We start from the raw sequence: 27,551 nt of genomic DNA on the forward strand, positions 1-27,551 counted from the left end.
TCCAAATAGTTTCCATAATGTCCACAGAAACATGTCAAATGTTTTTTATAATCAATCCTCAGGTTGTTTTTAAAATATGTAATCGATAATATATCAACCGCAAATGTGTTGTTCAGTAGGAGAGGGAAAAGCAATGGCTGTCCGAACTCAGTTGCGCGAGCAAAACTCATGCGACCACTTGACGCGATGTTATCGTTCTGGCTCATTTTTCAAAATAAAAGCCTGAAACTATGTCTGAAGACTGTTGACGCCTTGAGGAAGCGCTAGGAAAAGGAATCTGGTTGATATCCCTTTAAAGTACTGTAGTATTATATAGTAAATGTAGTATTTTTTCATGTGGGTATGGGCATGATGTATTGTTACAGATACTGAGCAGATGATATAGGGTCTTCATCTTAGACCTGCTCAGGTAGTAAACTGTTGAATGCAGTAGTCTTACTTAAGTCTTAGCTATGTGATTGTTGCTTGCTCTGCAGGGGCAGCGGCTTTTGTGGAGCAAAGGATGGCTATGGAACATGGAGTTTTCAAAATAGAAGCCACTCCCTGTTTTGATTTTCCTCAGGGTTTCGTCTGCAATATCAGTTCTGTTATACTCACAGACAATGTTTTGACAGTTTTGGAAACTGAGTGTTTTCTATCCAATACTAATAATAATATGCATATATTAGCAACTGAGACTGAGGAGCTGGCTGTTTACAATGGGCACCTTTTCATCCAAGCTACTCAATATTGCCCCTGCAGCCATAAGAAGTTAATGACCTAAGGCTCGTATTTCTGTGTGTTATTGTGTTATAATTAAGTCTATGATTTGATAGAGCAGTCTGACTGAGCGATAGTAGGCACCAGCAGGCTCGTAAGCATTAATTCAAACAGCACTTTCGTGCGTTTTGCCAGCAGCTCATCGCTGTGCTTCAAGCATTGAGCTATTTATGACTTCAAGCCTATTAACTCCCGAGATTAGGCTGGTGTAACCGATGTGAAATGGCTAGCTAGTTAGCGGGGTGCGCGCTAATAGCGTTTCAAACGTCACTCGCTCTGAAGCTTGGAATGGTTGTTTACCCTTGCTCTGGCAGGGGCAGCGGCTTTTGTGGATGGGTAACGCTGCTTCGAGGGTGGCTGTTGTCGATGTGTTCCTGGTTCGAGCCCAGGTAGGGGCGAGGAGAGGGACGGAAGCTATACTGTTACACTGGCAATACTAAAGTGCCTATAAAAACATTCAATAGTCAAAGGTATATGAAATACAAATCGTATAGAGAGAAATTGTCCTATAATTCCTATAATAATTACAAACTAAAACGTCTTACCTGGGAATATTGAAGACTTAAACGTTAGCTTTTTTACATGGCACATATTGCACTTTTACTTTCTTCTCCAACACTTTGTTTTTGCATTATTTAAACCATATTGAACATGTTTCATTTTATTTGAGGCTAAGTTGATTTGATTGATGTATTATATTAAGTTAAAATAAGTGTTCATTCAGATATTGTTGTAATTATCATTATTACAAATATATATATTTTTTAATCGGACGATTATCGATTTTTTTTTGGTCCTCCAATAATCGGTATCGGCGTTGAAAAATCATGATCGGTCAACCTCTAGTACAGACATGGCCTGCTCTCCCTTATGTAAGGAATAACGTACTTTCCCATGTTTACTAAAGTATGTATTGTAGACTACACAGTAGCCTTATAAACAAATAAACATATTTCGTGAATAAAATAATGACAAACAATACTCTTTCAAAATACATATGTTGATTTAGTCATGGATCCATAACGAATTACTATGGGAATATATATCACTGATTTACAGAAATATTGAAACAAAGTTGTCTAATGAAGGCAAACAATTTAGAATCCTCCAATCCTGTAGCCTACTCCCGACCATCAAGTTGTACAATGCCATATTTTGCATTCCATACTAACGGAAACCCTGAGGGTTTCGTTGTTAATTTTTCTCTGAATAGAAACACCATAATATTAATCAAATTAATTAAGCCAATCTTCTTAAAATCAATCCCCTATACCATGTTATTACAAAAAGGTTTTAAATTCTCTGCTAATGCCAATACGGAAAACTATCAAATGCTTCTCATAGATTCCCTCTGGTGGTCAAACTAGCAATAACTTGCAGTAACAGAAAAAATGGCTGACAATTAAGTGAGAATGTATGACGCAACTTTTAAAGGAGGAAACACTGTACCATGGTGCCAAAAGGATTCCATCATTCTCTGGTAATGGCGGCACTCCTCTAAATCAACCTGCTGGTTAGTGAACACTCAACAATCACATAGCTAAGACTTAAGTAAGACTACTGCATATAACAGTTTACTACCTGAGCAGGTGTAAGATGAAGACCCTATATCATCTGCTCAGTATCTGTAACAATACATCATGCCCATACCCACATGAAAAAATACTACATTTACTATATAATACTACAGTACTTACCATATAATTATATAGTCAACTGTAGTGTACTGTAGAATATTATATGTAGTATCTCTTGATCATGTGTAGTACTTACTATAGAATGTTGTAGTATACTATAGTAAACAGTATTATCCATACAAAAACACTTAATACTACAGCATACTACAGTGAATACTACAGTAAAGTCAACAAAAACACTACAGTGAATACTATAGTATTTATACTATAGTATTTTTTAATGTGGGTCGTCCCTTTATGACCTCACAAAGCTACAGTATGCATATTCATGGCCTAATACTTTTTTTCATTAAATATAGGAGAAGTTAGCATAGTATTGATTAGTAAGACCCTTCACCATTATGCTACAACATCTGTCATCTCCCATATCCTGTGAAAACACTTGTCACAGACCTGAAGCTGAGCAGCAGGGGTGTCATCCACTGAACAGGAAGCGCTGATTTGTTCAGACACAATTAAAAAAATGTTGGCATCAGTCTCCTACATCGTCACTGTTGGTCATAGCAATTATTCCACTTGGCTCAGTTTACCCAGTTGTCTTATGCTGTGGGCTATGACACTACGGAGCGGAAATAGACTGACTCTCTTTCAAACCTGTTGTAAAAGCTATGTCATTCTGGAGTGAGCTGGAAGATTAGCTTATTCAGGCATGACTTGCTTAGTGATGCTTTCTGTAATGTGAGTGTTCTCATTTACTCAGTGAATAGCATGGGGATATACAGTATTTACGCAGGTGATCCTAAATGGTGCAATGCACAGTGGTGAATAACTGACATTTCAATGGCTCTTAAGATGGGATAAGAGCTACTCACACAGACACATTAGAGGTAGCCTAGTGTGGTGTGATGACTAACATCAAATAGCACCTGAGCTGACAGTGCCTCACAAATCATTTGATGTAATACTCTAATATATAACCATTATGTCATTGTATATGTGGTAATTACTGTATATCGCCTGAAATACCACGTGAGAGGGTATATGTTATATTTAGGAGGCTAGCAACAAATTTCGAAGTTAATTGTCAGAGATATTCATTTCCGAAACTGAAATTTAAAAAAGAATAGCTCATAACTTTCACCTCTCAGTTTTCATCACCCAGTTAACAATGGGCTTTAGAGAAAAGTACAGTACACAATAACTGCCAGAGATACAGTAGGTATACAATAAACGCCCTATACTCGGGCGTTTGATATTTTCACAAGTTGAAACGGTGGTGATAAAAAGGTGTCCCTTTTGATATTATGCAGTGCAAAACCTGTTCTCGAGTCCTCAGCTTTCTAGGCAGAACATCTATTAATTATGGACTCCAAGCCAAGAGCTGCAAATTATCCTATGAGAGGGACTTGTCCCATTTGGGTCCCCAGGCCCCATCTTTCTCGCCGAAGCTTCACAATATCCATCATAGTTAAACACAATGGAAATATCATAATGTGGTTTTCATAGTATTTAGTGCATTGGTTCCAGTAGTTCACAGGATTAGACAGTAGTAATAGCAGTTACTTTATTGTCCCAAATGGGAGAATGGGTCTGCGGCATACATTCAGTATAGGGTCAAGCCAAAGAGTCTACTGGTAGAAGTACATTTACATTACATTTAAGTCATTTAGCAGACGCTCTTATCCAGAGTGACTTACAAATTGGTGCGTTCACCTTATGACATCCAGTGGATCTGCCACTTTACAATAGTAGAAATCTTCTGTGATTCAGTATTATAACCAGGATGGACAACACCGGTAGCACAGACTGGAGCATAGGGTCTCTAGTCACCTGCCTGCTGCTGGAGGAGTTTGTGTTACGGAATCTCTCATACCCTGAGACAGAGCAAACAAGGGATTTTATGACAAAGCTATTGCTGCTTGGAGGATTGCAAAAATGACAGGAGAGAGAAATATATTTTGTTCATGTTCCTGTGTAGAGGACTGTGGGGCTGTTGAGTCAGTTCTAAATTTGGCAGAATTTGTCTCATTCTGCCACATACCATATATATTTTTTGAAGATGAATTGATGTTCATGATGCAGTTAGGAAGCAAGGTGGGACACGTCATCAACCATAGAAGCCATCTATACCATTATTTGAAGGCTAATGCTTTTTAAACAATAGTTGACACTTCAGGGCCACTGTAGAACAACCCTCTTCTCCTTCCTCTCAACAGAATCCCTCACTCTGTCAGGCAATGGGAGACCTTGAATCCCACCCAGTAGCTACAGTACCTCTCCTTGGAGGCTTCTTAATTTATTGGAGGAGTCTGCTCTGTGTCTGAAGGTGTCTGAAGTTTCCATCGTTTGTAACCTGAGCCTGGGGACTGAGGCGAATGAGGAGGCTGCAGCATGTGGTGTTCAGCTCTGCAGGGACCCTCTGAGAGCCAACTGAGAGCAGATGGACTTGCCGTGACAGGGTTTGCCAATAACTGAACCTGACAGACATGTGTGAAGCCCCCCGCGTACCACTAACAATCTAGCCCATGTTCGACTGCAGACCCCTACTGGGAGACTGGGAGCCTGAGGGATAAAGTGAAACTGTCCTTGTGTGTGTTGTCATGGTACAGTATTTGTGGGGGCATCTGACTAAATCCCTCTGTGCTGCTCTACCACGCAAAGAGAGCCACAGACATAGCCTACCCCGGGTATTAGGCCCGGACGGTCGTTTTAGTACATATTAAGGATATATAGTGACAGTCAGAAAGCACGATCTGGAACAGCAGTAAAGCACAATTCATTGGATAGACAGCCACCTGGCAGACTGGTAGCTAACTTCACCAATCTCAGACATCCATATCAAATAGACATGAATCACTTCAAGTCATAAACCTGTACTATTTGTTTCACTGCCTGGCTGGCAAATGCACAGTCAGACAAACAGACTTGACTGAAATATTCATCAAGCAAAATAGTTTCAGTGCCAGCCATAATGCTTCAGATGTTACATTGCCAGCCACACAGTTCAGATGTATATTATTTCTGTAGGCTTCTAATAAACATCATTACTTCTGCATTGATGTTGTTCCAAATGAACTCAAAAGCAAGGGATTTGAACATTAAAACTGCATAAAAAAATCTGCTTGAGACTCCATCGCTGTAATTAACCATGTCTCCCACAAGCCCATTAGAAATCAAATGGATGTGGAGGGCTGAGGGAGTGGTGAGGGGTAAGGGGGTCATTCCTAAATTGGGGAGGATACTAGACACCATTGCCTTTCCCTCAATTTTCTGATCATGTTTATAACAAATCTGTGGGAAATGTCTGTTTTCAGCAAAGGAGATCAGGTTTATGTCAGTGGACACCTGGCTATTGAGGGCAAAAAGCTTTGCTGATTTAGAGAAAGTGGATGAGGAGTTTGGCCAGGTCTTAGAACAACTTCCATGTTAGCAACAGGTAGCCTATCGGTTAGAGTGTTCAGCCAGTAACCAAAAGGTTGCGGGTTCAAATCCCCTAGCTGACATTACCCCATGAGTCCTACTATGGCTGACCCTGTAAAACAACAGGGTATTTTTATGCACCTATCCGTTGTATTTTACAACACGCCTTTATTCTTGACATTCTGGTGATGTAACAGTATGAGAGGGCCTCTGACAATTCCCTATGAAATGACCCACTGTAAACAAGCAAAACAGTGTTTCTTTTGCATTTGGGATAATGTGTGTCCAAGTCTGTACTGTGTTGTGGTGTCAACAAATTGCATATCTGCTTTCACTTCATAGGTTGTGAAAATTAGAAGAAATTAACAGTACAATAAGGAAGTGTCAATTTTCACTTAGCAACGGCTATGGAAGACAAAGTAACGCTCTCGGTAGGTTCAGACAGAAACCGCATTGACCCAACTCTCTATATATAGGAATCTGCTTTTAGGTATCTCTCTTTGATCTTGATACAATTCCAAGCCACATTGATACACCTGGCAGTGCCTATGGTTTAAGATGGAAAAGGTGTTCTCTGGGCTGTATGTGTGCATGGTACAATATTCTATCCAAGCAAAGGTTTCTCTAGTTTGTCTTAACTCATGTTCTCTCATGGGTCAGAGAGGAGCTTGGCTGGGGAGTTTAATTCCTTCTGTCAAAGTGTGGAAGTGTCTGTGTTCAATGAGAACATCAGGCTTCAGTACTATCACTGTACTCCAGAGAGGGAGAGAGAGGGAGAAATCTGACAAATGAAAAACATGATAAGCTCAGCCTATCCTGCTTCTTGCCTTGATGCTGAAATGTAGTGATTGTTACAGGTGAGAAATGAAACATTACACATAGTCCCTGAATATCTACAGTCATTTTATTTGGCTGATATATTTTGTCCTGGTAACACCACCAGACATTGCTTGAAAAATAAACAAAAACATGTATATATATCCCTCTTCCCTCTTCAACATTTAGCAATTAACAGCATTTTGCTTAATGTCATTGTGCTACCCTGTAATCAACTCCCAACTCTTAAAGGGCGTCCATTTGCTATTACTGGATTTATGAAGCACCCCAAAACTTAAATGCTATGTTTCATAGTCTTGGTAATACTTCATTTGGATAGTCCCATACATCTTTACTCTAGCGAAGTTTTGAGACATTTTCTTAAAGCTTGAAGAGGTAAGAACTGTTATTTTGTAGAGGAACAATGGAAGCGAGGCTTGCAGGTAGTCTACATTGATGCGTGATGTCAGCAGCTATCCTGATTTATGTGTGTTCTGTGTTTAGACAAGCTCCCCTGGGAGGAAAGCCTGACTGATCCTCGTGGGTGGCACCGCAACCCCACAACGTGTGACAGGAACAGTCCATTGTCTTTTCTCATGTACTATTATATATATATTTCCTTTCAAAGTAACACAAAAGCACAGGTGAAAACACACTAGGATAGTAAAAAGAATTGTGCAGTACAATGCAATCACATCCTTGAGAGAGAACTCTGTTGGATGTAGGTGGAAGTCTTTGATGAGTTAAATGAAAGTGAAATAGTGAATATTCAAGAGCTCTAAAATAAGACATTGTTAGCAGCTTCCAAATACAGTTTAGCAGCCCCTTTAATGATGTTCAGTTAGGAGGCAGAGCAGAACACAGATTGAAGTTTCTCCATTTCTTCAAAGCCAGAACACTTATTTTCCTTTCAAAGGAGACAGGAAACAGTTTCACTTAACCTCAAAAGAGACAAAAGTGGAGCAAAGATTAGGAGGTGAGGTGTGAGGACAGTGTTCCTTGAATCTGTGTCCTGTAGGATACTTCGTCTGTCATTCTCTGCCCCCTCACAACCAGCTGTTTAAGTCTGGTGACTTCTGTCGGTTCCTAGGGAGCACTCCTAGGGAGCCCTCTGGACATGTGCAATAGACCACAGACACGACTGACGTTTGAGTGTCCCCATGAGCTCTAAAATTATGAGACACAGAGTGCCCAGAGAGACACACAGTGGCCTTTTCAGGCTGGAAGGACGGCTTGGCCTGTTGTCATTGTAGAGCAAGGAGTTGAGGTGACAGGACCAAGGACCATTCCTATCAGACTCATCTCATGTTCTATCATCAGTCATTACACATCAAGCACATCCACCTACATGGTATTCTGCTCACACAAGACGAGTCGTGACACATCTTTGCTCTAACATTCCAAGGATTAAGATGATGTCTCTTAAGGGACAAAACCATACTTCAATAGTGACTTACTTTCCAGGTGTCACTTGAAATGATGCTCTACTGCGGTGGTGTTGTTCATTTGCATAATTGAACCGCTACATCCGTGTGGATGGAGGAATAGGGGAGCGGGAGGAAGGCTGACGTGGGTGTTAGGGGCTGCAGGCACTGGGCACAGCTTGTGAACACACTAGTGGCAGGATCAATGGGAGCTGCAGCTGAACACATCAAAGCCAACTACAGTGAGACAGGGAGAGGAGAGGAGAGAAGGGAAGGAGAATAGCGCTACAGCAGTCAGACTAGACCACAGAGGAATACTGTACTGTAGTTTCAGGTTAACTCTACTCCTGTATTGCAGAGGTTTAGCCACTGATCTACAGACTGGCGAAATGCATCAGTTCATTCCGGAACATAGTACGCAGAGCTGAACTCAGCAGCATGAGTCATAGCTCACACATATTTCTCTCCTCAGGTAACCACGACTCGCCTTGTTTCAAATAAATGATTCAGGATGGACAGTGGCTATTGCAGTTCAGTGTGAACAGACACATAGTGGTACTGTAGCTTCAGTGTACAAAGACGGGACTTCTGTTTAGGATTTTTTAGAATATGAGCAGATTTACACGAATATCAGTGGATATTAGTGATACTGGCATTGTCCGAATACATATACTAGGTTACTACATACAGTGGGGCAGAAAAGTATTTAGTCAGCCACCAATTGTGCAAGTTCTCCCACTTAAAAATATGAGAGAGGCCTATAATTTTCATCATAGGTACACTTCAACTATGACAAACAAAATGAACTTTTTTTTCCAGAAATTCACATTGTAGGAATTTTAATGAATTTATTTGCAAATTATGGTGGAAAATAAGTATTTGGTCAATAACAAAAGTTTATCTCAATACTTTGTTATATCCCCTTTGTTGGCAATGACAGAGGTCAAATGTTTTCTGTAAGTCTTCACAAGGTTTTCACACACTGTTGCTGGTATTTTGGCCCATTCCTCCATGCAGATCTCCTCTAGAGCAGTGATGTTTTGGGGCTGTTGCTGGGCAACACGGACTTTCAACTCCCTCCAAAGATTTTCTATGGGGTTGAGATCTGGAGACGGGCTAGGCCACTCCAGGACCTTGAAATGCTTCTTACGAAGCCACTCCTTCATTGCCCGGGTGGTGTGTTTGGGATCATTGTCACGCTGAAAGACCCAGCCACGTTTCCTCTTCAATGCCCTTGCTGATGGAAGGAGGTTTCCACTCAAAACTTACAATACATGGCCCCATTCTTTCTTTCCTTTACACAGATCAGTCGTCCTGGTCCCTTTGCAGAAAAACAGCTCTTTGGTCTTGGCCATAGTGGAGTTTGGAGTGTGACTGTTTGAGGTTGTGGACAGGTGTCTTTTATACTGATAACAAGTTCAAACAGGTGCCATTAATACAGGTAACAAGTGGAGGACAGAGGAGCCTCTTAAAGAAGAAGTTACAGGTCTGTGAGAGCCAGACATCTTGCTTGTTTGTAGGTGACCAAATACTTATTTTCCACCATAATTTGCAAATAAATTAATAAAAAATCCTAATATGTGATTTTCTTGATTTTTTCCCTCATTTTGTCTGTCATAGTTGAAGTGTACCTATGATGAAAATTACAGGCCTCTCTCATCTTTTTAAGTGGGAGAACTTGCACAATTGGTGGCTGACTAAATACTTTTTTGCCCCACTGTACTTAAACTGCATACTATGTACTCATTGTCACATACTTTTTAGCACGTATCGTTTAGTAAAAAGTATACTGTATGCCACGGCCGCAAGGCAGTAGCGGATCCTGATTGGCTGAGTAGGTGGGATGGGGCCGAGTGCGGGTGGATTTTTCCAAATTCAACAGACATTAACCAGACGGATAATAGCTAATTTCCAATTTGATTAACTTCTTTTAACTCTGAGTAGAATACAAATGGAGATATAGGCCTACTCAGGCTGGTTATAGGCAGACTATCACTGTCACGACTTCTACCAAAGTCGGTTCCTCTCCTTGTTCGGGCGGCATTCGGCGTTCGACGTCACCGGTCTTCCAGCCATCGCCGATCCACCTTTCATTTTCCATTTGTTTTGTCTTGTTTTCCCACAGACCTGGATTACATTTCCCTCATTACTTGTCATGTATTTAACCCTCTGTTCCCCCCATGTCTGTGTGTGAAATTGTTTGTTGTAAGTGCTTGTGCGCATTTTGACTGGTGCGTGACGCGTTTTGTACCCATATTTTGTATTTCTGGATGCCGTTGGTTTTGATAATTAAACTGCTCCGGTTATTACCCAGTTCTACTCTCCTGCGTCTGACTTCCCTGCCACCAGTTACGCACACCTTACAATCACATTCAACCTTAGCTCATATAGCCCATCTATGCTATTTAAAAAGGACTGAAGACAGAAACAGATAATTTGGTTCCATTTCAACACATCTATTAGTGAAACCAAAGTGCTCTAACATACACATTTACATTTACATTTAAGTCATTTAGCAGACGCTCTTATCCAGAGCGACTTACAAATTGGTGCATTCACCTTATGACATCCAGTGGAGCAGCCACTTTACAATAGTGCATCTAAATATTTTAAGGGGGGTGAGAAGGATTACTTTATCCTATCCTAGGTATTCCTTAAAGAGGTGGGGTTTCAGGTGTCTCCGGAAGGTGGTGATTGACTCCGCTGTCCTGGCGTCGTGAGGGAGTTTGTTCCACCATTGGGGGGCCAGAGCAGCGAACAGTTTTGACTGGGCTGAGCGGGAACTGTACTTCCTCAGTGGTAGGGAGGCGAGCAGGCCAGAGGTGGATGAACGCAGTGCCCTTGTTTGGGTGTAGGGCCTGATCAGAGCCTGGAGGTACTGAGGTGCCGTTCCCCTCACAGCTCCGTAGGCAAGCACCATGGTCTTGTAGCGGATGCGAGCTTCAACTGGAAGCCAGTGGAGAGAGCGGAGGAGCGGGGTGACGTGAGAGAACTTGGGAAGGTTGAACACCAGACGGGCTGCGGCGTTCTGGATGAGTTGTAGGGGTTTAATGGCACAGGCAGGGAGCCCAGCCAACAGCGAGTTGCAGTAATCCAGACGGGAGATGACAAGTGCCTGGATTAGGACCTGCGCCGCTTCCTGTGTGAGGCAGGGTCGTACTCTGCGGATGTTGTAGAGCATGAACCTACAGGAACGGGCCACCGCCTTGATGTTAGTTGAGAACGACAGGGTGTTGTCCAGGATCACTATATACACACCTCTCAGGTTCTCTGGCAGGCTATTCCAGAGGCTGGGGCCATAGTAAATAAAGGCTGCTTCTCCATGACTCTTGGTCATAGGCTTTGGGATAGTTAAAAGGCCAGTGCTAGAGGACCTGAGGGACCCAACTGGGTACATAACTTAACAGTATGTCTGACATGTATTGGGGTGCACAATCGTGAATTGATTTAAAACTAGTGCAGAGACCAAGAGTACCCATGCTGCAGAATTATGTATGTTTTGCAGTTGATAAATGTCTTTCTTGGGTAGACCAGTGGTGTAAGGTGTGCCGCTATTAGACTCAGGAACAGTGGAAACACGTTCTCTGGAGTAATGAATCACGGTTCACCATCTGGCAGTCCGACGGATGAATCTGGGTTTGGCAGATGCCAGGAGAACGCTACCTGCCCCAATGCATAGTACCAACTGTAATGGTGGTGGAGGAATAATGGTCTGGGGCTGATTGTCATGGTCCAAGCTTGGCCTCTTAGGCCTCTCCAGTGAAGGGAAATCTTAACGCTACAGCATACAATGACATTCTAGACAATTCTGTGCTTCTAACTTTGTGGCAACAGTTTGGGGAAGGTCCTTTCCTGTTTCAGCGTGACAGTGCACAAAGCGAGGTCCATACAAAAAAGGTTTGTCGAGATCGGTGTGGCAGAACTTGACTCGGCTGCACATAGCCCTAAGCGCAACCCTATCAAACTCCTTTGAGATGAATTGGAACGCTGACTGCGAGCCAGGCCTAATCGCCCAACATCAGTGCCCGACCTCTCTAATGGTCTTGTGGCTGAATGGAAGCAAGTCCTTGCAGCAAGGTTCCTACATCTAGTGGAAAGCCTTCCCAGAAGATTGGAGGGTGTTGCAGTATATCAGCACAGAGGGACCAACTCCATATTAATGCCCATGATTTTGGAATGAGATGTCCGACCAGCAGGTGTCTACATGCTTTGGTCATGTAATGTGTATAAATTAAATCAAATAGCCTAGTACACACACCAAAACTGTTCAAATGTTCAAATCCAAAGGCTTTTTGCACAGAAAAACATGGACAGTCAGGTGCATCGCAAATTCAGAACCGGTTGACAGCAACATAATAAACTAAAGCATTGATCATTGGGAACAAGATCAGAATGAGGGCTGATGCTTAATCCATGAATTAAATAATTAAATAGGTAGCCTAGCCTACAAAATTTAAATCAAATTTCAATCACTCAATCAATCAAATGTATTTATAAAGTCCTTTTTACATCAGCCGATGCCACAAAGTGCTATACAGAAACCCAGCCTAAAACCCCAAACAGCAAGCAATGCAGATGTAGAAGCACGGTGGCTAGGAAAAACTCCCTAGACAGGCACGAACCTAGAAAGAAACCAAGAGAGGAACCATGCTCTGAGGGGTGGCCAGTCCTCTTCTGGCTGTGCCAGGTGGAGATTATAACAGTACATGGCCAAGATGTTCAAACTTTCATAGATGACCAGCAGGGTCTAATAATAATAATCACAGTGGTTGTAGAGGGTGCAACAGGTCAGCACCTCAGGAGTAAATGTCAGTTTTTCCTAGCCACCGTGCTTCTACACCTGCATTGCTTGCTGTTTGCGGTTTTAGGCTGGGTTTCTGTACAGCACTTTGAGATATCAGCTGATGTACGAAGGGCTATATAAATAGATTTGATTTGATTTGATTTGATGTGGCTTTTCATAGCTGATCAGTCAGAGTTAGAGACATAAGGTGCGGTAGAGAGAGAGAGAGTCGAAAACAGCAGGTCAGGTACAAGGTAGCATGTCCGGTGAATAGGTCAGGGTCCCATAGCCGCAGACAGAACAGTTGAAACTGGAGCAGCAGCACGACCAGGTGGACTGGGGACAGCAAGGAGTCATCAGGCCAAGTAGTCCCGAGGCATGGTCCTGGTCCTAGGGTTCAGGTCCTCCAAGAGAAAGAGACGAGAGAGAGTTAGATGGAGCATACTTAAATTCACACAGGACACCGGATAAGACAGGAGAAATACTCCAGATATAACAGACTGTTCCTAGCCCCCCGACACATAAACTATTACAGCATAAATACTGGAGGCTGAGCGCTCAGGACCTCAGACTGGGGTGAAGGTTCACCTTCCAACAGACAACAAACCTAAGCACACAGCCAAGAAAATGCAGGAGTGACTTCGGGACAAGTCTCTGAATGTCCTTGAGTGGCCCAGCCAGAGCCCGACTTGAACCCGATCAATCATCTCTGGAGAGACCTGAAAATAGCTGTGCAGCTACGCTCACCCATCCAACTTGACAGAGCTTGAGAGGATCTGCAGAGAGGAATTGGAGAAATCCCCCAAATACAGCTGTGGCAAGCATGTAGCATCATACCCAAGAAGACTCTAAGCCAAAAGTGCTTCAACAAAGTACTGAGTAAAGCATCTGAATACTTTATGTAGATTTGATATTTCATATAAAAAAAGGCAAACATTTCTGCAAACCTGTTTTTGCTTAGTAATTATGGGGTATTGTGTGTAGATTGATGAGAAAAAAACAACAATTTAATCAATTTTAGAATAAGGTTGTAGTATAACAAAATGTGGAAAAAGTCAAAGGGTCTGAATACTTTCTGAATGCATTGTACATTAACACCATATTTGTCTTCTCTCCACTAATAAAAAGTCTATATGTTTCCCTTGTGAACGCCGGGAAAACACAAGACTGCCTTGTCAAGTTACTGTAAAGGAGGACTGCACTTCCTGATTTAGCTTTGGTTTGAATTCTCCTTATTAGGATGTTCAACTGAGATCCAGATTTGGGTCTTGGAGGCATGCTTTTATGCGGGTGTCTATTGTGTTTGTTCAAATGGTAAGTGTTTGCACTTTCCCTCTGCCAAAACCGTCCACAGTTACAGTAACTCACCCTTGTAGATAACTTGAAACAGTCTAACCAGGTGTTATGTCTTCAAGTCACTTAGAATAGCTAGCAGGGTAGCCATATTCTTTCACCAATTAGCTTCAGCCGGCTGGTGTGCAACCGTGGAAAAATTGGTTTGACTTTGGATAGTCTATCTGTGGGGCTAGTTAGCGACGGTCAATAAATTACAATAATGTGAATTAGGACAGGGACAATACTAGTATCACAATATTTTTTCCATGGCAAAAATGTAATCACGAAGCAGAACAAACTATTTGGTCGCTTATATAGCTTGGAAAATAAGTACATGTGACTCTGGGTGACAACATAAAGATGTTTGTTTACAACATTGGAGCTGTTTTCCTTAATTCCGCTTCGTGTTTTGTTTCCTTGCCACGATACTAACGAGTATCGCATTACTGGTATCGTCCCGGCACTAATGTAGATGGAACAACGTTTTCGTTGTCTCATTAAATGCTTTCAATATTTGGAAATTATTTTATACAATTTATGGTTGGATTTAGGTTTTGTAGTGTATTTGAAATATTGTCCTATATAAATGGTATTATTTACTTATGGTCTTTAACTAGCCCCATAGGTATATCGACTGTCAAACCAAATTGACCATGAGCATTAAGATCGGGTCTTGTGCAGCTGCGCTGAAATTGATGATTACTTGGGTCCTGCCTACTGTGGGCAGGGTTGAAATAAACCCAACCCAATGAAAACTGTTACAGTACACTTAATTCTGTGACATACCATTTTTTCCTAATTATCTTGCTAATCTCAGTTTTGGACAAGACTGACTTTATGACCAGAATTATCCTATTTACACTTTGTAGTCGATTTTGACACTAGAAGAAATGTTTCTAATATTCCACATAGGTAGTTTTCTACTAGAGAGGGTGTTTATTGCTTTAATTTGCTCTTTAAAATGTGTTATCACAGGCCCTGGAACAAAGGCCCTTGTCTCTTAACACCTTTCACCCACAAATGAATCACTTCTAGTCTGTGAGAATCACATAGCTTTTGTGCTACTTGATTGACTCGAATACCACTTTGCCTACATCTCTACTTTGAGCTTTAATCTCAGAGTTTTCTTAACTCTTGAGAAATGATGTGATCACTTTTGTAGAGTACTATATGACACCATAGCTGCTCCAAGTCTGTGCACATAGTTCAAATCAAATCTAAGTTTATTTGTCACCTGCACCTCACAGTGAAATGCTTACTTACAAGCCCCTAACCAACAGTGCAATTTTTAAGTAAAAAATAGCTATTAGGTAAACAATAGATAAGTAAAGAAATACAAATAAAAAAAAACAGTAAAATGACAGTGAAAATAACAGTAGTGAGGCTATATACAGGTGGTACCGGTACAGAGTCAATGTGCAGGGGCACCGGTTAGTTGTACTGTAGGTATAGGTATAGTTGTGAGAGTGAGCAGACCGAGACTAAATGTTTGTGGTAGATTTTCTTCATTTTTGAAACAGTTGTATCAACTGTCTATAGGTGTCAAACTTTCAGTGTAATATCCCAGAAGAATAATACAGTAGACATTACTCTGAGGTACACCCTCCATATATGGAGTAAAATCCAGATGATCACCTCAGTCCATTTACTCAGCAGTAACCTGAATGAACAGGAAAGCCTACCTCTTCATCAGCTATTTGACACTATTCCCATATAAATTTGATAAACCCAGAATGTATCTCTATACTTCATCATTTGACCTTACAAGCATGGTGTACGTCTATCGTTTGATAGTATTGATCAACATCAGAGAAATGAGAGGGGTGGTTAATGAAACAACTCAGATAGAGCATAAATGTGTGATACACTGTGCTCAATTATGTTACCACCATCCCACCAAAGACCCTTCCCTTTAGGTACTAGATTTACTTTATATGAAATGACCCTTTACAAACTAGTTTTATTACAACGGATCTCTTTTATTACAAGCTCTTACCCCTTAAATAATGTCCGATTTTTAACACAGCCAATCAAGCCTTTACATGATATAAATCACATTTTAACACAGCCAATCAAGCCTCTACATTCTAGAAGTCAGCTTTTTACACAGCCAATCAAGCCTCGACATTATATAAGTCCGATTTTAACACAGCTAATCAAGCCTCTACATTTTGCAACTCAGCTATTAACATATATTCTGTAAGCTAGGGGACGAATATGAAAACAAAGAGCTGACAGCCTACTCACAAAGCGAAGTCTTTCACAAAGGTGTTGATTACCTCTGTAAATTAGAAATGACCTACAGTACTAATCTTGAACAAGAGCCGACTTGATAAAATCTTATAACAACAAAATCTCATAACAATTGTAACAAGTGGCAATTAATGAATAATTGTGAATAATTCAGATGTTTTAACTTCCAACATTCCTCCTAGCATATCGCAATACTATAAACCAGTGGCTGCTGAGGGAAGGACAGCTCATAATAATGTCTGGAAAGGAGCGAATGGAATGGCATCAAACACATGGAACCCATGTGTTTGATGTATTTGATACCATTCCACACCAGCCATTGCCATGAGTCTGTCCTCCTAAATGAAGGTGCCACCAACCTCCTGTGCTATAAACTGGAAGTACAGTATGTGCTCACACCATGTTCTCTTGTTCACTCTCTCCTCAGATCCCCCAGGTGAGCTATGCCTCCACGGCTCCGGAGCTGAGTGATAACACGCGCTACGACTTCTTCTCCCGAGTCGTGCCCCCGGACACCTACCAGGCACAGGCCATGGTGGACATAGTTAAAGCCATGCGCTGGAATTATGTCTCCACAGTAGCATCAGAGGGTAACTATGGAGAAAGCGGTGTGGATGCCTTCATACAGAAGTCCCGCGAAGAGGGTGAGTCATCTCCATCTCTCCTGAACATTATTTTTCACTGTTCCACATGCTGGGTCTAATTTAGAGAAATATTATGTATTATTGGCTCCTGCAATCAAAAACCTATTATGGCATCACATGGCTTCACAAATTGGTCAGGTATGGAAACTTACCAATGTTTTATGTCGCTAACCTGATAACCTGTCTGATAAATGAGGTAGATTTGTATTGATGGGGGGACTATGCTTTTAAGTGGCAATGCTAAAGTCCTGCAGTTTATGGACATGAAAAGCTACATTTAGTTATATGGATACACAATTATCATGGTTGAATTTGGCATATTAAAATGAAACCAATCACTTAACCCTTTACACTCGTGGGAATTGGCATATATGGACAGGACTAAATTGAAATGTTTTTTACATAAAATATTAAATGCATAATCATTGTAGCAATTGAAAGGGAACAGTTCTGGAGATAAAGGGAACATTTCTAGATCAAATGTGAGTAAATCTGACACAAGACTGACTGAATCTAAACATTACACTGTTGATTTTATGTACATTTCGCATTTACTGTACTCTGAAAATACTCTGGATACATTCAGTAACATAACAAGACTATTCCTGTAAAATGTGGGGTAGGTGCAACATAAGACCAAAAAATTACACGGGTTTGAGTGAGAGGACTAACTGGTGTCTTCAAGTGGCCACACACCTCTCCAAAGTCTGCACTGTCCCTAAGCAATTTCAATGCACTTTTATTTTTTATTTTTTATTTTACCCCCTTTTTCTCCCCAATTTCGTGGTATCCAATTGTTAGTAGTTACTATCTTGTCTTATCGCTACAACTCCCGTACGGGCTCGGGAGAGACGAAGGTTGAAAGCCATGCATCCTCCGAAACACAACCCAACCAAGCCGCACTGCTTCTTAACACAGCGCGCATCCAACCCGGAAGCCAGCCGCACCAATTTGTCGGAGGAAACACAGTGCACCCGGCGACCTGGTTAGCGTGCACTGCGTCCGGCCCGCCACAGGAGTCGCTAGTGTGCGATGAGACAAGGATATCCCTACAGGCCAAACCCTCCCTAAGCCGGACGGCACTAGGCCAATCACACAGTTACAGTTGTTGTTTACGCAATACAATAACGGCCATTTTAAATCCAAATCTGAGTCAGGTGGGCATCATTTGAAAGGTTGTTCTATTTCCAACATGGCTAGTTAAATAAAATAGAATCTTACAGTGTTAAACTTCCACAAGGCAATTCAGAGAAACAGATTGTAATTTTGGTGAGCATAGAAAGGAAGTTTAGATGTAATAAAACAAACACAGGCTCATTCTGTTCAGAACAACCAAGGGCATGACACTGTGTCATCTTGTAACTGTACATTAAACATAGTGACACAGTATATAACATCAGTTTATGATTTGGAATTGTACACATTTGGACTCATGGCTGTTTGGCTTTCTTGTATGACATCAAAGCCGTATTCATTATAATCCTCAATGTCTCATCATTCAAAATACATTGAGTAATCTTTTACAGCATTTACAGCATTTCCCTTATTATTCAGACAACAAAAAATGTGCAAAAGTTGCCCAATTACCAGGAGGGATGGGGGCAACGTCTTGTCATGTGTGGTGTTCAAGTTCAGAACGGCTGTCAGTCAAAACCAATACAACACTGTGAAATGCAGAGCCAGAGCTCTGATGTCATGTATTCCAAGTTAATGTACAGCCACTACGTTCCAAATCTGCCATTTTCAACCTGTATACATACGGGTACGTATGTAAAGGGCTACCATAGATGCCATGTTTGTACATAATGTTGCACTTTCATTTACCTAAGAGCCACTGGCTTGAAAGCGCAATCAATTGTTTGCTGCTAAATGATTCCATCTCTATGCAATGCAAACACTAACATAGATTGAATGGCACTTGACCCTTTATGTGTATAGCAGATGTCATGGTGAGAGACTGTCCTTGAATAATTGCTTTGTTCAAGGAACAGAACCAAACAAATCAGGGGAACTCATTGGGAATTACAATTTACCTTTTGAGTGCTTTTATCTCTGCAGTATTATTTGACTCAACGGCCTGCATCTACTTTGTAGGCGCTCAGGTATCGCATTATGCCACTTTACCTGTGTCTCCTTAGGAAGCATTAGAGGCAGAGAGGTCTGTAGTTTTCAGGGTAGTTCAAATGTTGTGACCCAGCAGAATTCAAATGAAAGGAAACGACAGTCATAAAAGACCTGTTCCATTTGAGCATTCCATCCACAGATCAAACAACAAGTGTTAAATATAATAGTATTATACAACAGGTGGGTCTAATCCTGAATGCTGATTGGTTAAAAGCGGATTCCAGCCGTTGTCTATTATACAAGTTACCACCAGCTAAATCTATGACGTTAAAATGCCTATTTACTCTGTTTCATCTGACTGTGCAATTCACTGTCACATCAGCCCAGGCAGGGAAGTTATAAACTTGATCTCCACTACAATAAGCATCTAGACATTATCTCACATTTCTTTTAGAATAACATTTAGTTTTCAACAGCGGAGATTTGAATAAACCTTTAACTGTCTGTCTCTCCAACATTTGCAACATTGTTTCAATATTCAAATTCGATCTCCAACTGTCCCTTAGTAATGAACGTGTAGGGGTTGGGAGTTGGGACGAGAGAGAGAGACAGGCAGCGTTTGGCATAATTTTTATGGATATATACAAAGAAATGTATATTGGAAAAAGGTCAAACTAAACGAAGTGCAGCTAGTTTGCAGTCTTTCCAGCTTCAGTTTGAAGTTATTGTGTTAGCTGTGTTGTTGGCTAGATCCTCTGAGCAACAGTGTCCTAACGAGAGGCATACCAGGCAAAATCGTGACTCATTAGCTCATTGCTATGGATGTATCCAAACAAATGTCAGTAGAAAACGTCTTAAACAAATGCAGCTACTGTTGTTATTTTTTCTGCACTGTTTGACGTGACTGTAAGTTAACCGTAGTTGGATAGTTAGCAAGCAAGGGATACGAATGTTGCCAGCCAGTATGGCAATGGAACATTTAGAACGAACGACTGGGTAGTACAGCCAACAACATTATGACAATCATCCATCATATGCATCATACTGTATGAGAATTCTTTTACTGTCACATTTTCATCAACCAAATACAGAATGGTTTATCTGACAGTTCACAGTGTAACATATAACCTTATCCAGCCCGGTAACACTTTATTTTATGGGTATTTATAAAGTGTGTGTTCACCATGTATTAATCATTACTTCCACATTTATAAACCATTTACTAATCATTCGTCAAGTATATTTGCAGCCCCTAATCTAAAGTGAGCCCTTTATAAATATTTTATGCATTTTTTACTGACCAGTGTAATTTCTCACAAAAAATGGGCATGCCGTTGGTCAAACTATATCATTGCATTTACTTGATAGCTACCTACACAAATAGCTAGCTAGAACAAAGTGTTAATAAGATAAATTCATTAAAAAGATTAAAAGTACCTCTTAAACTCCTCGTGACGATCCTTGTCATAGTTTTCCAGGTCACTGGTAGCCGATTTAATAAGCTTATCCAGCAGTACTTGGTACAAGAATAAGCACACAACACGATATTTAAGGAAATATATATGCATTTGTGAAGAACTAGATAACTAATAACTAATAACATTTACAAATGTGGGAGTAATGATTAATACATGGTGAGCAAACTGTTTATAAATGCATTACAAATGGTTTAGAAATGTCTTAGAAATGGTTTAGAAATGTCTTAGAAATGGTTTAGAAATGTCTTAGAAATGGTTTAGAAATGTCTTAGAAATGGTTTATTACGACCCTTAAAATAAAGTGTTGCCATAGTTTACGATGCTTTGTGGAAAGTACATTTTTTCCTGGGGAACAAATAGTTACTTTGGAGTTGACTACATTTATTTGTGACTACTTTTTTAAACGATTTGAATAGGGATTTAAGAAAATAACTACTTTTTAAACTATTTGAATACAGATCTGAGGAAGCAACAACGTAAAAAAATATTTGAATACAGATCTCAGGAAGTGACTACTTTTCTGAAACTATTGGATAGGCTGCCTTCAACTAATGGCAAGTGTTACGCTTTATCTGGAACTGTGTGTTGAAGATAGAAAGAGAATGAATAGAGCAAACACAATCTCCCATACTATTCTAATCTATCTAACAGTCATATTGGATCTACATAATACATTTTTACCTAAACATTTAGTAAATGTCCATTATTCTGAATATCCATTGTCCCAGGTGTACATAATCAAGTCAAATCAATAAACCAATGATATGTTTTACAGATAAGAATAAATAAGTTGTGACGCTCAACTTCTGTTTGACTCTTTCAACATGCCACTGAAAAGGTCAAAGGCTGCAACTCATTTTTCAATACCTGAAAATATTGCAGAGTAATTCAAAGCTATTTGCAAACATTGCAAAAGCAACTTGGATGCTTAGTAAAAACAACTTCAAACCTCTTTGTCCATCTGTTCTTGTTTCAAACAAACACTACACCATCTTTAAAGGGATAGTTTACTCAGAATACAAACTATTTTCCACCTACCTTGGCTGTAGTTGATTCAAGAATACAGTTTTGGGATATTTTGTTTACTTTCTGCACCTACTAGCCACATTTTGTTACTATTAGCATTTTCAGTAACACTTAACATTAAACTGTTCTTGTGCCTGTGTAATAAAACTGTAATTACTTTTGAAGCAACATTTTAATAGCATGTTAGGTCACATAATACTTTGGTTATTGCATTTTAGTTGCATAGCAATAAGCTGAGAGTTTTTGTAAATACTGTACACAAGAGGACTAGTGACTGTTCCTTATTCCACTTATGTAAGTACTACATTATTATGCATTTACAAAGGAACATCCTATGTAACAACTATGTTGCTATTGTAATAATCATTAAGTTACTACACATGTATAAGAATTTGATATCAAGTGTACCTCCTTGTGTGTCACACATTATGAAAATAAATGTGTTGGTCATTTTGAGTCAGAAAAGTGGTCTACTCTAATGTTGAGGAGATTCCATGTCTCTCATGTATTTAATTCAAGGCTATAGGCTATATTAAGATTCATATACAAGAGCCCTCCCAACCAGGTGCTTATGATCATATATTTAGCCTAATTCAACTAACTGTTGTAGTTTTTGGTACTTCATACTTGGCAGCCATCAAATACATGTTTTTTGTTAATGGGGCTGGGGGCAGAATTTGGATGTCACCAGTCTTTGGAATTTTGTTGAGGTTATTCCTTTGTGCAATGAAGAAGTAGGCCAACTAGGAACTGGGGACACTTTTGTGAGTTGCGCAAGATGTGAAAAGCAGCGCTGGTTTGTTTTCTTTCCTGTATTGAACACAGATTGCCCGTCTACAATCTGATTAAAAATACCTAAAGTTGTAATACAAAAGTAGTTTGAAATATTTTGGCAAAGTTTATAGGCAACTTTTGAAATATTTTGTAGTGACGTTGCATTTTTTGTAAGAAGTTTTTTTCTGGATCAAACGCGCTTTATAAATTGACATTTTGGATATATATGGACGGAATTAATCGAACAAAAGGACCAATTGTGATGTTTATGGGACATATTGGAGTGCCAACAAAAGAAGCTCGTCAAAGATAATGCATGTTTTATATTTTATTTCAGCGTTTTGTGTAGCGCCTGCAGGGTTGAAACATGCTAACTCCTTTGTTTACTGCTGTTGCAGATGGTGCAGGCTATCAGATAATAGCTTCTTATGCTTTCGCCGAAAAGCATTTTAAAAATCTGACATGTTGGCTGGATTCACAATGAGTGTAGCTTTAATTGAGTATCTTACATGTGTGATTTAATGAAAGTTTGAATTTTATAGTATTTTATTTGAATCTGGCGCTCTCTGCATTTTCCCTGGCAATTGGCGAGTTGAGACATTTGCGTCCCGCCTATCCCTAACTAGTTTTAAATAACTTGCAACATACTTTCAAATAATATTTGTTTTTCCGAGACCTGTATTTGAAAATCAAAGAAAATAGTCTGGAAGATGTTCTCACATTGCAGTAGTACAGCCATGCTTGGGACATTGTAAGGAATGACTGATTCTGTTACTTTTTGTTTGCTAGCCATTCAACTCTGTCTCCCTGGCCTCAAATCTGCCCCAGGTTGATGGGTATTTGGCAGCTTAATCTTAAAATAAGTGGATACTGATTTGTAACATAATGTGCATGAATAATTCAAATATGGGGAGGCAAAACAGGTCAGTGCTTCTGAATGAATTATCCATGTTGATGAATGTATATCTTAATAGAAAACAGTGATTTATTTATTCACATTTTTCATAGAGGATAATTGTTTGTGTACATTGTCCGTGTGTATTTTGTCATTATTATGACTCTGATTCATGTGCTGATGAAGCTTGTCCTTGCTGACTCCACGTCCTCTGTCAGCTTACGAGTGTCAGTGTCCTAAAATGGGCCACGTTTATCTTCAGTTTTCTGGCTAAACCAAAGCAATTTCTCCAATGAGATTGCAAAGGTGTTGATGAAGCGAAAATAAATCGGTATTGAGAAATAGCTAGAAAGTGAGCAAGCAAGAGAGAACTGAGAGGGAGAAGTAGAAGTGAGCATGTCTGCCCTGGAACTACAGTGGGCGTAGCACAGCGTTGGGAATACAGTCAGCCCCGAGCAGGGAGCAGACCACACACGCTCAGCCTGACCTCTGACCCCCGCTGTGGCTGAATGTAATCACTACCGACATGCCTACTGCTCTCTGTGCCACTGCATCACTTTCCTCTGCCAGCGCCAAGCTGCAGCACATCATACTGTACCGTAACTATCTCTGGAGAGAGACCAGTGGCGGAGGGAGCAGAGGAGTGTCCCTGCAGAGTCCTCCTGCTTCCCCGGCTCAGCCCTGTGGAGCAGGAGTTAATATGAGGAGAGTTCAGCCGGCTCAGCCCTGTGGAGCAGGAATTAATATGAGGAGAGTTCAGCCGGCTCAGCGATTTATAGTTTGGAGCCCCTAGGTGGAGAGCACCATGGGGAGCCTCTAGAAAGGGAGTTCCAAGTATAGGCTACCATACATTAGCCAGGATGGAGCTCATTTCTTGCAGGTTGAGCTCAGTTCAACTGAAGCAGCAACTTCCAAACTCACTTCATTTCACCGATAGACAGACAAAATGGTAGGTTAATGTACTGTAGCTTTTCAAGCATCTCTGCCTGAAAGTAAAAACACCATCTAGCTGCCAAGCCAACCTGCTGAACCATCATTATTACTTGGCTTCTTATTCACTGTGGCAACAGGAAGCAATCCAACACGTCTATGAATACCCACCAAACCATGACATCTCCAATTAGCATTCCTCTCACCCAGCCCTGTGCTGCTGAATTTTCCCTGTTGTGAGCACTCAACTTCAAAAGGTCCCTGCACTCCAAGTCTCCATGTGCCAGACCATTACACCCTGCACTTGAATGATATTGACAGCAGGGCCCTTTTCACTGATCCTTATAACAACCCAAACTACACTGTTTGTAGGATGTTATATTGAAGTCAGCATACTTTGGACTTGTCATTGTACTCAGAGTACTTTGATACTGTCGATTATGTCACAAGGTATGTTGGTTTAACTCGAGGTAATAAATAACAATGCACCCCCTCCCCCATGTGAAAAATATTTTCACGTGATCCTCCCCCTGCAAAAAAAATTGCGCTCTCCTCTCTCGTACTGTAATTTTTTTCACACTCTTCCCCCTCATAAAATGAATTGTTATTTTTTTTATTACAACCATAAATAACTGTAGCAATCCTGTGTTCACGAACGTGGATATCGATTTTACCACTTCAGCATGGTTTTGTGGCATAGTCAATACCACACAGGGCTAACAGGCCATAAGGTTGAGAGTTCGCCAACCACCACGGAAGAGCTCACTCTCCCTGCCAGTATGATTACACTACGATCAGAGTCAAGACAATGATCATCTAGGGGAATCAGATTTTCAACATAATTATATACAAATATTATGCAAACAATTTTCCAACAACAGGTTTCTGTTCCAATGCACCACGCAACCAATAAGCAACTTATAACTGCATATCGGTTACCAATTTTGAGAACTTATCATCATGGTTTGAGTTTTAACACCACAATCAAGAGTATGTCAGAAAATACATCCCTCCCTACTCAGTACTTAAGACTTGGTTTGACGATATCTGAATACCATTTGGATGCTGGAATTATATTTGAGTGGAGTGGATGAACGTGAGCAGGTAGCCTAAAGGAGACTTTTGAAGTAACCTAATCAGATTAAAACATTGTGACTAATTGTATTTATGCCACACATAAAAGGTAATATGTTAAAAGTTAAATGACACATTTTTACATCTAACCTCTGTAAAAAAAAACGGAAAAAAAAAACAAAACGGAATATGTCTTGATTAGAAAAGTATTCCCCCTGAGTCAATACATGTTAGTCAGTCTTTCTGGTTAAGTCTCTAAGAGCTTTGTCCACCTGGATTGAACAATATTTGCGCATTATTCTTTTTTTAATTCTTAAAGCTCTGTCAAGTTGGTTGTTGATCATTTCTAGACAGCCATTTTCAAGTCTTGCCAAATAGTTTTAAGCTGATTTAAGTCAACACTGTAAATAGGCCACTCAGGAACATTCAATTTCGTCTTGGTAGTCAACGCTATTGTCTATTTAGCCTTGTGTCTTAGGTTATTTCCCTACAGAGAGGTGAATTTGTCTCCCCATGTCTGTTGGAAAGCAGACTGAACACGGTTTTCCTCTAGGACTTTCCCTGTTCTTAGCTCTATTCCATTTATTTTTCTCCTAAAAAACTCCCTAGTCCTTGCCGATGACAAGCATACCCATAAAATTATGCAGCCACCACCATGCTTGAAAATCTAAAGCGTGGTACTCAGTGATGTGTTGTGTTGCCCCAAACATAACGCTTTATATTCAGGACATAAAGTGAATTTCTTTGCCACATTTTTTGAAGTTTTACTTTAGTGCTTTACAGGATGTATGTTTAGCAATATTTTTTATTCTGTACAGGGTTTCTTTTCACTCTACAATACTGTTGATCCATCCTCAGTTTTATCCTATCACACATTAAACTCTGTAACTGTTTCAAAGTCACCATTGTCCTCATGGTGAAATCCCTGAGCGGTTTCCTTCCTCTCCGTCAACTAAATTAGGAAGGACGCCTGTATCTTTGTAGTGACTGGGTGTATTGATACGCCATCAAAAGTGTAATTAATAACTTCACCATGCTCAAACAGATATTCAATGTCTGCTTTTTTGAAAATCTATCAATATATGCCCTTCTCTGCAAGGCATTGGAAAAAACGCCCTGGTCTTTGTGGTTGAATCTGTGTTTGACATTCACTGCTGGACTGAGGGACCTTACAGATAATTGTATGTGTGGGGTACAGAGATGAGGTAGTCATGAACAAATCATGTTAAACGCTATTATTGCACGCAGAGTGAGTCCATACAACATAATACATTACTTGTTAAGCAAACTTCTACTCTTGAACTTATTTAGGCTCGCAATAACAAAGGGTTTGAATGCTTATTGACTAAAGACAGTTCAGCTTTTCATTTTCAATGAATTTGTAAAAAAAAAAAAAAAAAACATAATTCCACAGTAAAAAACACTTGCCATTTTATAAATTTTAAGGGTTGTGAATATTTTCTGAAGGCAACCGCTTATGTCTAGAGCCGGCCCTGTACAAAGCCTCCAGAGAGGCGGCCCCCTTTCTTCATAGAGGGAGTGGCCAGCCCAGAGATGGAGAGATGGAGGGATGTGGCCTCTCATTAATCAGCAAAACAGAGACAGAGTCAATACTGCTGGGCTTTACTCTGTTCCACCACGGCCTAACCCCCCTGACAAGGTACACCGAGAGGGGCTGCCCCACATCACAATGTGGAAAATGCATAGTAAGTGCACTGTGCAAGTCAAAATGCTGAAGATCAGTTACGTTTACATAATGATTACAATAATTTGTCATTATACATGTTAGCATAATTGACTTTTTCACATAATTTTGATTGTAGCCGTTCACTCAGTTTGTAAAAAAATATAATTTACATCTGTTTATTTACCATCTCAGATTCCTCCAACATCCCCACTGATAACTCTAATCCAATGTCTCTTGTAGCAATGTGTTTACTGTATGTAATTGAATTTGGAGTGGTAATTATTAGACCGAGGGGTGGCAGTAATCAGCCTCTTGATGATCTAAGGCCTTTGAATAATGTGTCGTCTGGTGATCAGAAAGCTCCTCTGCCCAGCGTTGGGGATAAGCAGATTGCGGCTGTGACATGTAGTAACCCAACATCTCTATTAGACTGCTACTGCTGTGATATAGAGCGTCTTGTGTATGGGTCTTACTTGCCTTAGATGGTAGAATAAAACATCATTTGGAAGATGGACAAAAATGTGCTGGAATGTATGGTGCAGCAAGTGACAT

At 40.3% G+C, this 27,551-nt stretch overlaps 1 protein-coding gene across 1 annotated transcript in view; it reads left to right on the forward strand.

Moving 5' to 3' along the window:
• The window catches only part of LOC115132298 (metabotropic glutamate receptor 4-like), a 206,698-nt gene that overhangs the window by 70,492 nt on the left and 108,655 nt on the right, over positions 1-27,551 (forward strand). The window contains exon 2 of the mRNA XM_065021085.1: positions 16,855-17,071. Coding sequence (XP_064877157.1) covers positions 16,855-17,071 — 217 coding nt within the window. The remainder of the gene's footprint in view (positions 1-16,854; positions 17,072-27,551) is intronic.

The sequence above is a fragment of the Oncorhynchus nerka genome, linkage group LG7, assembly GCF_034236695.1.
Source record: "Oncorhynchus nerka isolate Pitt River linkage group LG7, Oner_Uvic_2.0, whole genome shotgun sequence".
NCBI classification, from domain to species: Eukaryota; Metazoa; Chordata; class Actinopteri; order Salmoniformes; family Salmonidae; genus Oncorhynchus; species Oncorhynchus nerka.